Here is a 13,499-nt window from a genome sequence, read left to right as displayed (position 1 = left end):
CTTACCGTCGAATTGGCACCCCTGATTTCACTTTACGAAAAAAGACATTAAAAGGTTTTGCATATATACCTCCCACACGAAAAACAACACTCCTTCCCCAGCAGTCATTATATACTGTAGATGCAAGGGAAAAAAATAGTTTTATTGTATCCCTGAATAAGGTACAGAGGCTTTTGGAGTCTGTGTAATATAGTTCTCAACAAATAGTGCAATTAGAGACAGCTGGAATAAAACGGCGCCTAACTAATGAATCACATGTACCCCTCTCACAGAAACTACGTTGTATAGATGCAAGCAAAACCATATGTTGCACCGGAAACACAGTATCTAACTAAAACTCTTGTCTAATTTTTCAATTACATGAAATAAGCGTTTGTTTGATTGCATTTGAAATTCTCGATGTCATTATGACAGATCACAAAGGCTAACTTAAAATAAAATTCTACTACGAATTGAAACATGCCATATAATGCGAGTATGAGTTCCCCTTTCAGCTCAAACGCAAACAAGGCAATAAAAACCAATCATGGGTTGAAACTTTGTGTGAATAGAGCCCGCCGGTAATGAGAAGTTCTGTCGGAACGATAAAGACACCCCATCGTTAATGTCTTAAAACTAAGAAATATATAGTGAATGTTGTTATGACAGTTGCTAGGGAATTCGGCTGAAGAGAATTAGCATTTCAACTCAAAAATTGTCGGTTCCATTTGTCTTTAAAGGGTCGCGTGATCTTTTGTTAATACCACACCAATAGATTTCATGTCTTCATAGCTGCTCTCTCCTGTAAAACAAAATTTAACTTGTATGTATTGTAACAATTAAAGAAAAAGGTGGAATAAGTTATACGCGTATAAAAGGATATCACCTGTAAATCGTTGACGTGCCAGCAAAATTCTCGGGCGTGCCATAGGTTCGCCACCACTGTAATAGTGTATTGGATGGGTGATCGTTTTGTAATTGGATTATTTCAAGGTACGGTTGTTGGCTTTGACGAAGTGTAATCTTAGAATTCCGCATATATTCATAACAATTTTTTCTGGAGGAGGATGAGGAGCTCGCACACCATTACTGCTAGGCAGTCATGTATAACATATTCTATGACGTTTAAGTCTGTCATTTTAGATTTGTCGTTGTTTCATTTTGTTTTATTGTATTATTGAGACTTTGCTTCTCTGTTCAGTTTTTAGTGATGCGAGTTCTACAGCTTCAGTCTTATACTATTTTCGACCCAATTATTAGGTTCAGTCAGTGGCGGATTACCCATTAAGGCAATGAGGCACGTGCCTAGGGCCCAAGGCTTTGGGGCCCCCAAGCTAAGACATTTTCCTAAAATAGATTAATGTTTTCAGTAAATATCATAAAAATCTTGATTGTTTTAAGCGAAAATGTTTTTCAAAACAATTATTACGTTTTACTACGTGTTTTGAACAGCGCGCGCTATCGACGCTTGAAATTAAACCACTTTACCAGTGTCGGCGCACGGCGCTGCTGACAGCTTCGAGGTCACGAAAACTGATTGCATTGCCGAGATTGTTCCTTAACTTCATTTGTTATTGAATCGTGTAAGAGTGAGGTATTTGTTTCAAAAATAACTTTTTAGTGTGATGACTTTTCATTATTTTATTATTATTATAAGGACTGGTTACGGGGTCAGCACCTTTCCCATTAAGTTTAGCTCTTTTGTATTACTATTTTTTAAAAAAATGGATCCATATGAAAGTAATTTACAGATGCAAACCATTGCAATACTGTTTCTTAGTTGTTGAACTTTATCTTCACCATAAAGATTACCATGAAGAACACAAATATGACTTTTAATTATCACGTATGGAAGAATAAAATAATGGTCAGTCGTGAACACTGAATTTGTCGAGTGTTAGATGAACCTTTCAAGCATCTGATTCCTTGAATAACACACTCTGGTGCACAAATCTTTCCCTAAACGGGATGGATGTGCGAACACGGTGTGTATTGGATCGAGGTTAAGAAGCCTATTTAACAGAATAGTTATTTCATTTTGATGATTCTTTGCATGACAATGCGTTTTGTTTTTAATGTCGAGCCCATACACGAGAAGTTGGTTGATCAACCTATAGGACATTAGTACTGTACATGGGTAGTGGGTTGGGAAAGGAGGAACTTTACATTTGATTTAAAAGCCTGTAAATTGTATTCCTTGAGAAATACATCAGGGGCAAGACTGTTCCACAGTACAGCAATAGCAGAGATGAGGGAGTAGGAAAAGAAACTTGTTTTGTGAGTTTCAAGGTGTACTGTGAAAGGATGTTGGGCGGCAGCTGTAAGTGTTCCAATGGGCTTAGTACAGAGTGAGGGAATTTTTGATGCTGTTTCAGATGAACATTTGCCAGGGGAATATTTATAGAATATACAGATTGCTGAGACTAAACGTCTATGTGGCAGTGAGTTGGTAAGAGATTGGTCATTTATCAATCTAATTGCTCTCCTCTATATTGAGTCAAGCATTTTGAGGGACCTTTTAGGAGCCCACTCCAAATGTGAGAGCAATATTCGATATGTGGGCGGACTTATGATTTGTATAAGATTAACAGCTGTTTAGAGGTGAAATAACGTCTTGAGCGAAAGAGAAATCCTAGTTTCTTTTTGAAGCTGAGGATGCAGTGGTTATGATGCGTTCATGCCAGGATAATTCCAAGAAGAGAAATCTCAAATTATCTGGATATTTGAGTATCGTCAAAAAGAATACTGGGGAAAAAAAGGTTCTTTTTAATGAGAAATAAGATGACAGAACTGGGTTTTATTAGCATTGAAAATTGATGAGGTTATCTGAACCCCATTGGAGGATGACTTCGAGATCAGAGTTGAGGGTAGTGGTGGATGATGTTCTGTAGATTGAGGTGAGTTGTGTAGAGTGAGGTTTATCAAATGAAAGGGAGGAGTGCACTGTGCTGTCATCTGCAAAATTGTTTATTGGGTTGGACGTCAGCTGAAGTAGGTAATTGATATATAGCAGAAAGGACAGAACCTTGTGAAACCCCGGAATTAGTTGAATGTTGAGATGGTAAGGAACCAACCGCCATCATACACAGTGTGCGTCCAGACAGAAAGCTGGCAATCCAACTGCAGGAGTCCTGAGACAGACCAGATGATGATAGTTTGTTTAGTAAGCCCTGGTGCCGGAATCTCAAGTGCAACCACTTGAGATTCGCCAACCCTATCCATTGCATTTATCCAGAGATGGGTGATACTTGCGCAGATCTCCTGTTGATCGGCAACGACGGAATCCATACCAGCGGTCGTTTATTAGGTGGTGTACCTTCAAGGTAGTGCAGGAGTTAGGAATTGATGATTTTTTTTCTATTACTTTAGACGGGACAGATGAGTGAGTTATAGTGGTAGTTGGACGGCAGTGACTTGTCACCCTTCTTGAGAATGGGTTGAACGTATGCTAATTTCCAGGCTCTGGATAGATATTGGTGGAATAAGAGAGCATATTCAGGAGACATTGGATACGAGTCAGTTCTGGTGCACAAACTTTCAGGACAATTAGAGGAATGCCAGGAGACTTTTTTGTGTCTAATTTGGAGAGTATTTTTCTGACCTCTTTCTGGCAAAAGGCTACAGGGACATTGTATGTGTATCCAGAATGGTTGGGGAGCATTTACCAGTGTTTATTACCAGCATTTAGGAGTGTTAATTAAGGAAACGTTTAAATACTTACTGTGATATCCATGAATTAATTTCATACATTTTCGAAATGATCATTCATGTTGGAAATAAGTATTCAGCTCAGCTTTGGATCGCAGAATTTCAATTATAATATATGTTTAAGTGTTGAGTCGTCACTTATAACACTGCAAGGCAGTAATTTTAATTTTCAAAATACTAGCGTAAGTTTGGCTGTACTATACTAAAAGATTTGGACTATTTCTGAGCTAAGAGAAAAAAAAACAGTAAACAGCGTCATTTTCTTAATAAAAAGGCAGAAACTTCTTGTCCGGTGGAACCAAACTGTACTTATTGCACTGGTGAATCCAGTTTGTTTTTGGATTCGCATGCCTTTTCCAAGGAATTTGCTGCTCCCTTAATTTCCAATGGTGAATTAGTCATATGAATAAAGGGTTTTTCAAGACTCACCTATTTCTAGTGTTATCAGTGCAATTTATAGAGAGACGCTCTATTTCGAGGTAAGAATTAATCCCCAAATGATCTAACCGACAGATAGTTTTAATCATTCCATCAAATTTCGATAGTACTTCAAACACACTATACAATTTTATGTCAAGTAACTGATATCGCTACGTATAAAATTTTCAGTGTCATCAAGACTACAGTGATGCCTGCCGCAAGCTCTTGACAACAAGAAATCATGCTCACCTGCCTGAGTATTACGACATGCATAATGCTTATGTACAACAGTTGCATGCCGCTAATGGAATGTTGGAATATTACCACACAGAAACTCTTCCAAAGTTACTAGAGGTAAGTAATATCCCATTTCTATTCTTTCCTAGTAACTTATTTGTTGCAAACACCTAATTATATTAATGCATATAAATAAACTTTCTCACATAAATTCACTACTTTATTGTTCTCCAAGACTTTGAAAAATTTACTTTCCTTTGATTTTATTCGTTTCATTTTCAGCAGGTCTTGGTTGCGGACAAAAAAAAAAAAAAATCTTAGAATTAATATATTTTAAGCAGTTAAGATGACCAATGGTGATACGATCACCAAGAGTAGATTCTTTCACAAGCCAAGAAATGCTCATTCGCTGGCAGAAAATCATAACGTCCTTCGCGTTACCATTTTACCGAAATTATTTGCATTCTAAAATCTTCATCGTGTAAGCGATTTTTAAACATATTCTCAAAAAAAAAAAAATTATATAACACTATATATATATATATATATATATATATATATATATATATATATATATATATATAACACTATAAAATTTGATGTTTTTATTGTTTCTTATCAGTGTCGGCAGTAATTCTTTTCCAAGAATTTATCAGAACAATTTTATTCCGCTTAATTTATAGTAATGCTTCGTGGACGACAGCTAAAAGTGTAGAAATCTTTACTTCGAAGAAAAAGTCTTTTATTTAAAGTTAAAATTCACTGGCAATTGGAATAATTTTACTAATTTAAAATTTTCATATTTTTAGGAGCTGGAAGAGGTCTACGTAGATTTAAGTGAGACTATATCTGGTTCCGTCCTGTCTGCAGCAAATCTACTTTCAATAAAGGTAAAAATTATTATGTAAACGAAGTTAATTAACTGTCTTAATCATAATTATGCTGATTGTAATGAATGTGAGGTAACCGAAGAAAATCATGAGTAAATTAAGAAATTTCCTAGAGCAGTGGTCGGCAACCTTTTTAATATGAAGGGCGCAATACTGCGGGCTCCATGACGCTCGGGGGCGCTGCGTTGCCGACTCCTCCTGCTTTAAATAATTAAACTTAAAATTACAATTATCATGAATGATTTTGAAATGGCTTTCTATATTACTTTTTTTTTTTTTTAGAAATAGCCACACTTATTATTGCATAATAAACAAATACATTTGCCATTATGATTGATAAAGTAAGGCGCTCGCATCTGATCTGACAGAATGCATGCTAATTGTTAACATGAATATTCTTTTTCTATTCATTTTTTATTTTTTATGGTATTTTATAGTCATTCATATGTGACAAAAATATGTTGTAACAGCGAGGTAAATAAAATAATGTTAAAATTTGAAATCTAATTTTTCTTAAAAACATCTAATCATATAATTTCTAAATTTGAAATGAGAGAAAAAATGCCTGTGTCATGAGCCCTCCGTAATTTTCAAATTTTATATTGTGCTCTTCATATTAAAAAGGTTGCTGACCTCTGCAAAATGTGCTTTACATTTATGGAAAATACTAAGGAAAGAGGTCTGGAACTTGCCGCACCTTTACTACGAGTTGCCCATAAGGCACTACTTATGCTTGCATCCGCTGAAACTTTTAGTTTCTATATATTCGGCACGAAACTCTTGTAGTTTCTATATTCGGCTATGAAATAATGTTGGATTCAATATTCACTTAATTTGTACCATCGTGTATTATATTTGCAGTGTTTTTTTCTTTGTTTTCTTGCATTTAGCACATACTAGTAATGAATGCATCTCTCAGATATACTGCGGTCTACGCTGCAAATTATCGCTGCGATCTCACAATAATTTCTCTAAGGGAGCACTAAAAATTCTGTCCTCTGTCCTAGAGGAATAACACTGATAATAATAGTCGGTTGTTCCCCTTCCTATAACTTTAATATTTACTAACTGTGAGTTTCACTCCTTTAATTTGAGATAAAGGTACAACATACTGGCTACTGCATGCAACACTCCAAAAGCAAAAAGGCCCACGTTTTCCTGCTAATCAATTTAGGTACATGTTAAAGCACGTCTATAAATTATTCAATGATTCTGTACTCAAGCAAAAAAGAAAATACCATCCATAATTAATACTTCGCCAGTTAAAGCTAAAATAGATTTCAGGCAGTTTGTTCTAAATGGTAGTTTATTTTGTTCAATTCACCTTTGGGAAAGATATTTATTAATTTTAAGTGATCTTGATGCAATGATTTTCATTCAAAAATTGCGGTTATTAATTTTATGAGTTACTGTTAGAGAGAGAATGAGCCCCATACTTACACTATCTCTGTCGAACTCCTATTGCACTGTATTTATGCATTACCTGTGCATATTAGATAGTTTTTTCTTTGACAATTTTAATTGCAAACTGCTTCCTGGAGAATAGACGATTTGAATATCATGTTATGCTAACATTACGTATCTGAATAAACTTTATCTTTAATTAGGTTACATATTTGGAAGTGATTGGTGGTTTTTATGGGGCTTCAACAGACAGTTCTATTAAAATGCAAGTTAGAAAATTAATTTTAGCTGAAGAACATAAAATTCAAAACATAAAAATGACATTTCTGAAAAAAATAACATAAATACAGTAATAAAAATAAAACAAATAAAACTCTTACGCAGTACTTTTCTTTCCAGGATCTCCTGTCGGACTTGAGAGGAAAAAAAAGTCAAAAGCAGTGATCTGCATGTTTCTCTGAGGGTTTATGTAGTTTCTTGCAGTTTGCAACATAACTCGTTGCAAACTGGAAGAAAATTAATTAGAAAATTCTTGCCCTCTAGAAAATTATGTAATTCTCTAGAGAACAAGGGATATTCTGTGGTCTAATTCACGAAAACGAAATAAGTAGGAGATAAATTCAACTTATTTTCTTTAAGTTCCAAGTAAGAACTAAGTGATTCGAACCTCAGCAGAAGAATTCTGTATGCAATGATGGTGGGGGAGGGAAGAAACGTGATATGCCTTGACATTTTCTAATAAGTAAATGGATCTCTCTCTCTGTACCAGAAAATGTTGGCTACTATCAGAGTTAATTGATATTAACTAATTGATAACAACTGAGCACTGACCGTGTTTACATAATCCTAAATTTTCTCTCCACTTAAACAACTGAAACGGGATGAGGGGAGGACATTAATTCGTAGTAGATATTGGTTTAAGTTACGATTTTGGTTTACGATTGTCTGGCTCTAAATTAAATACGCAAAAACAAAGCATGCTTTCACTAATATCATATCACTGTCTCAGTCGGTTATAAAGTAATAAGCAAAGTTCATTTTATGGGATAACCTACGTACTAATGATTTTGGTCATAACTATTTTTAAATTAAGGAGGTATTAAAAATCGTCAATGAAAACGATCATAAATCAGTATCATTTCGTACTTTTTCTGTATTCTTTCGTAGGTTCTTATAGTTGAAGTACACCCTATGGCCAAAAAGAAACCGAACTTTTCGAAAAATAGAAGAAACTAGTGGGGCCATCTGTATCTTTTTTCTTGTCGAAAGCGGCAACCCTCATTAGTGTTGTGTCAACTGTTTATGACATTTGTTTCATTAGAAGCTGAGTTATAGTGCCAAGAGTGACAGTGTGTTTTGACGAACGGTCGGAAAATGAGTTTCAAATAGAGAGCTGCGATTGACTTTTGTGTTAAACTTGGTAAAAGTTTTACCGAAACGCATTAAATGCTTAAAAAAAGCATATGGTGATGAATGCTTATCCCGTACTCAAGTTTACGAGTGATTTAAGCGATTTCAAAGTGGTCATGAAACGCTCGAGGACGAGAAGTCGAGCCGTCCAAAAACGACTGAACGAAGTTAACATCCAAAAAGTGGTTGATTTCATCAAAGAAAACTCGAAATCGTTCGTGAGATTGATTGAAGATGAATTGGGAATTCCAAAATAAACTGTGCACAACAATTTGACCGACAGTTTGGGCCTTCGTTGAATTCGCGATTTGTTCCTCACAAGTTGACCAACGATCAAAAAATGTACCGAATTGAACACTCCAAGGACCTCATTAAAATCGCTCGTAAGGATCTAAACTTCCTTGAAACGATCGTTACTGGCGAAAACGTGGTGTTTTGAGTATGAACCCGAAACAAAGCGTCAGAGTGCTGATTGGAGACCACCAGAAGAGGGCATCCGAAAAATGTCGCTTGGAGAAGTCAAAAGTAAAGAAAAAGCTGATTTGTTTCTACGATTCCAAGGACATTACCAGCAAGGAATTCGTTCCGCCTGGCCAAACGGTCAATGGTGAGTTTTATCTCGAAGTTTTGAAGCGATTGATAGCGAAAATTCGTCTCGTACCGCATGAATATCGTCATGCAGGCAGCTGGTAACTTTTGCATGGTAATGAACCATCTCATCGTTCAAACATTGTGAGACCGTTTTTGAGCAAAAACAGTTTCTGTGTAGGATCACTCGCCGTATTCACCTGATTTAGCACCCTGTTACTACTTTCTCTCCCCCAACTTCATTTGCCGATGAAAGGAAAGCGATACGACACCACTGAAAACGTTCAGCGGCAGTAACCACAACTTTCAACAGTGTCCCAAAAACCGATATAAAAAAAACTCATTTATGGAATTAATTGACCATGCCAAATGTTGTATCGAAGCTGAGGGAGAGTATATTGATTGAAATAAATGATTTGAATAATTATAATTCGAACGTGTTTTATTTTCTATCAAAAGGTCGGTTTCTTTTTGGACAGAGAGTATATATCAAATGTTATGGTAAAAGACGATGAAATACGTGAATATGATACTGGGTCAAATAAGTCGATAACGAATAAGTATGACATTAATAAGTATAAGAAGAAGATAAACAAAAATCGGTTGGACGCAAATGGAGTATTATCAATACAGGCTAAAATCAGTTGATTTCTTCGCTCTTATCGCGTTCTTTTATCATACATTTTATTAATTTTCAAGTTCTTGGGTCTTTCATATACTTTTAAGAATTCTAGGCTTTCAATGTACCTTTTATGTCCAACGAATGTTTTTTTCCCCTCCGGTTTTTTTTATCCTCGTCTTATACTTGCCATCAATGGCATACTTATTCTTTATCATATTCATTCATAATCCGCATCATACTCATTCACTATTGATTTATTTCTTCGTCTCTTCTTGATTCATTTTAACCTATAGGAACTTACCTAAAAATTTTACCGCCGATACAAAGATACCTATTCATGAACTCTTTCTAATGTTTTTTTTTTACTTTCTTAATTAAAGAGTTGTAACCAAATAACATTTAGTATTTGGGGTACTCCATGGAATAAAGCTTTGCTTATTACTTCGCACTAAAAGTTACAGAAATGAGCTACAGGAACCATGAATTCAGAGATATCAAGGCTTATAGTAAGTTATATATTTAAGTCAAAGTAACTATCATTGTTCTAAAAAATATGCTGAATTATTCTTTCGTAATGGCCCACAAAGTCTTTCTCACTTTCTTTTGAATATTCTAGATAGCATCAAATACATCTTTCAAACCGATTTTCAGACCTAAAATATTTGTAGAAAGACCATGGCTACTGTGATCTGATCTGATTAATAGGAACTATTCTGGCACAGAAATCGCATCTGACTCCACTACATAAGGTTCGATAAAACCAGTCTCATTACTTTTAGCTACGCCTTGTACAATGGCAGATTTCCTGAACGAAATGCTTTGTAACTACTGACTGTATCGAAGTGAAAAGCGCACAAGGTCAATAATGTTAATTTTTTTTTTATGCACATGGTGAATAATATCATTGTTTCACTCAGTCGTGAGTGCTCTGACTCCAGTGTAGGCATTCTGAAATGGAGCAACCAGTGTGACCCACGTTCTGCAGCCATTCGGATAGTTAGTCCCATTTTAAAAATATCAAAGTAATGCTGACATTTGGTTTAACTTGGAAATTCTGATGAAACAAAAATTCGACACACAGAGTAGACCATGAATTACATCACAACCATAATCCTCAAGACTCTAGAAATTCAGTTGATCGGAAACAACCCAAGAAAAGCCATCTTCTGAGATCTGGATACTTCGAAACGATAATACTCGGTGCTACACTCTCTGGGTGTACACGAATTGTTATCCGTAGTTAATTCTTATGGTTCCTGAACTCGGCCTATTCACAATAAAAGTAGGAAAATACAAGGATTCCTGTAATATTTAATTAAATACGACAATGAAAGGATCGCTGTATATAATCAGGGGGATTCACTTTGAAGAAGAAAACTCCAAGTTAACTTGTGCGCTTTCATTTCATACAAAAAAATTCTGTCCCGAATATTTTTGGTTGGCTCTTTTTATAAGTGTTGAATTTTAGAGAAGTTAGGCAAAATCGTTCAGTTGGATTGGATTTTGATCCAAAATGCCATGAATTTCATTTGGTTTAACTTGAAACACTTCGTTCAATTTCCTGAACGGCGTAAAGTTAGTAGAATGAATGCTTCCATCGAGATCATAAAGGCTGTATATTCGCAGTAATGGATATGAATATACCAGGTCTGATAGATTCTTAGACGTCTCAAAATTGTAGTAGTAATATCTGATTCTATATAGTGCCTTACTCAGCTCTCCTGCTAAAACTTCAAGGTAATATTGAAGGAAGTGTACCCTTCATAGATGTTTGGAACCAACAACGCAGCATTTCACCTTTTGTGGCGCGTCGCTGTCATGTGTTTAATGTCATATAATAAACAGCTGCAATGAGGCCTCCTTGCCAGCAATAGTTTAAATAGTTTCTGTAGTTCTATCAACCTTCTATCTGCAAGGGCTGAAAGTGTTTAATTGATTGTCGTTGCACGTAAGTGAAAGTGGTTAAAACATCTGTATTGAACATGGCTTTTTACTTCAAGTTGTTAATGGACGACACGAATTATTTATCATTTACCTGTAATAAATTCAATTTAATTTAGTAAATTAAAGCTTTTAAATTTTGGAAATAGTTTTTCTTTTGCATTAATTAAAATGAAGACAATAGCTGCAGTAAACATTGTTTTCAATTATTTTTTCAATCTTCAATTTTTAATCTCTTTTCAGGCACGAGAACAAGCAGAACATTATGAAAATATTAGTGTTGTTTCTCAGGCTGTTAACCCGAAATCAGATATAGCCAGCTTCATTCGAACTCTGAACATTGACCGATATTCGCATACGTTACACAGGCACACGTTCTCACTGCCTGCGCTGGACGATTCTATACAACTGGTATGAAAAGCTTCAAAATAATACCTTTAGAAAAATATTTTTCACATTTCGATTCACACTTGATGTGTTGTTAAAACAAAATTTCATATTAATTAATGTCCTGTGATTATGGCCTTATCGTTAGAGTCGATGTCCGAGAAGCCTTATCGTAATTTAAAGAAAATCGCTGTTAACCATCCCTTTTGTCAGTGAGCAAATGATCATAAAAGAAGTTATACGATTATCTTCTTTTGGAGATAAGATAATCCTACAAGTAAATATCTCCGCAAAATATCAAACCCAAATATTTGCGATAAAGAGGAATAAGTGTTCTTCCCAACATACCCATTCGCGTTGCGTAGTCAAAGTAATAGTCATTGATTGCATGTAAAAATAAGCAAATGCTGCTAAATTTCTTATTAATTAATGTTATGCTTCTTTTGGTGATGAAAGATTTAAACAGGAAATTAATGCTAAGGACTGGGAACGATTTAATTGAATGCGATTCTAACCAAAGTGCAGTTTTTCAGCTTTGGTTAGGACAGTGGATATTGTCATCCGCTTAAATAATCAAAGTTCGAATCCCACTGTATAGGGATGTTTGAGACTATCTTAAATAGTATATGATTTTCATCACGACATATTTGAGATCATAACTCTACTTGTTGGAGGTCTGACATGGCTCGGGAAAGTTCCTTGCTTACGACCTACGGAAAGGTTTCTGGATCATCCAGACCTTTCCTCACTCACGCTATTAAAATGTACACCGATTTTCCAGTAGCATTTCTTTAGCTGAATTGGCCTAAAAAAGTTTATAACAATGTAAATATAGTGGAAAAGTAGCAACATAAATTGGATATGGAAGTCAATAATAGTAGAATTTAAACTTAATTCCCTAATTGCATGAACTGCAATTAATTATATTTTATTCACAAAGAAGCCCTTAATGCTCCGCATTCATGTTTGGTTATTTCTGAACTTTAATCGGGTGTAATTCGCATTCTTAAATATTAAGGCTGTTAGCCCCACTGCCGTAGTTCAATCAACATGCAATCTAATGCAGTTGCTTTGTTGTTTGGAATTATGACCAGAAGCAATTATGCTTATGGGGCCAGTTTATTATCTGTTAATTGGGTCCTCTGGCCTATTTTCATGTTTGAGAAATGAAAAACCTCGTACGAGATTTGTTTAATGTGATTGCAACTGTAGCGGAATGCTTATATGAAAATGCTTTGAGAATTATTATGACGCATTAAAATATATTTATATCAGAATGTATTTAACGGATGCAGAATACTGGGTTAAGTCAGTAGAAGAATCGATTAAGGCGATATAATTAATCAGTATATACAGTATTTGGATATATTATTTTGTACTAACCTGTCACTTCCTTGGTTAGTAATAGTATTGTTAAACCGAGCTTTAACGTCAGCTTCATTCTTATAAAGGTACTGATATATTAAAAAGGAACAGTTTTGTATCATTTGTCAGGAAGCTGAGTGACAGGAAAGCGGTGTGAATTGAAGAAAAATTTGAATAAATTTATACATCGATGACTGTAATTAAATGGAATAAATTGAGTGTTTTAAGAAAGGACTAAGTTTAAAAAAATCTGGCAAAGCCATCATTTTGTAATCCTTTTGTGCAGTTATTCAATAATCAGAATTGCAAATCGCTTAAAAACCTAAGATTTATTTATTTTTTCCTCTTCTTATATGGCAAAAGAATAAGTGTTTTATGAAACAGGTAAGATGAAGTGTTAGCTTGCACCTCATTCTAATTACTAAAACATGAAAAATGGCAATAAGGATGTTGAATTAGGTCTGAAGCCAATCGTTGGCATAATTCTCATTTACAGTAATAATTCTCAGACTTTAAAGTATCCAGAAAAGTGCTAAGGAAGGACTTGG

The 13,499-nt window shown here is 35.0% G+C and overlaps 1 protein-coding gene across 3 annotated transcripts in view; it reads left to right on the top strand.

Annotated features, from left to right (window-relative positions):
* Stacl (SH3 and cysteine-rich domain-containing protein) overlaps positions 1 to 13,499 on the top strand; it is a 708,284-nt gene that overhangs the window by 168,167 nt on the left and 526,618 nt on the right. For all 3 annotated transcript variants that reach the window (XR_016549521.1, XM_090405477.1, XM_090405478.1), the window contains exons 5-7: positions 4,297 to 4,461; positions 5,154 to 5,234; positions 11,443 to 11,610. Coding sequence is in view for 2 of the 3 variants with exons in the window: in XM_090405477.1 (XP_090261603.1) it covers positions 4,297 to 4,461; positions 5,154 to 5,234; positions 11,443 to 11,610 (414 nt within the window). In the remaining variant the exon portion in view is untranslated. The remainder of the gene's footprint in view (positions 1 to 4,296; positions 4,462 to 5,153; positions 5,235 to 11,442; positions 11,611 to 13,499) is intronic.

Source organism: Typopeltis vanoorti, chromosome 15 (genome assembly GCF_054136105.1).
Source record: "Typopeltis vanoorti isolate ZY-2024b chromosome 15, IOZ_Tvanoo_1.0, whole genome shotgun sequence".
Classification (NCBI taxonomy): Eukaryota; Metazoa; Arthropoda; class Arachnida; order Uropygi; family Thelyphonidae; genus Typopeltis; species Typopeltis vanoorti.
The sequence above is the reverse complement of the archived record's forward strand: the minus strand, read 5'-3'. Positions and strand labels throughout refer to the sequence as shown.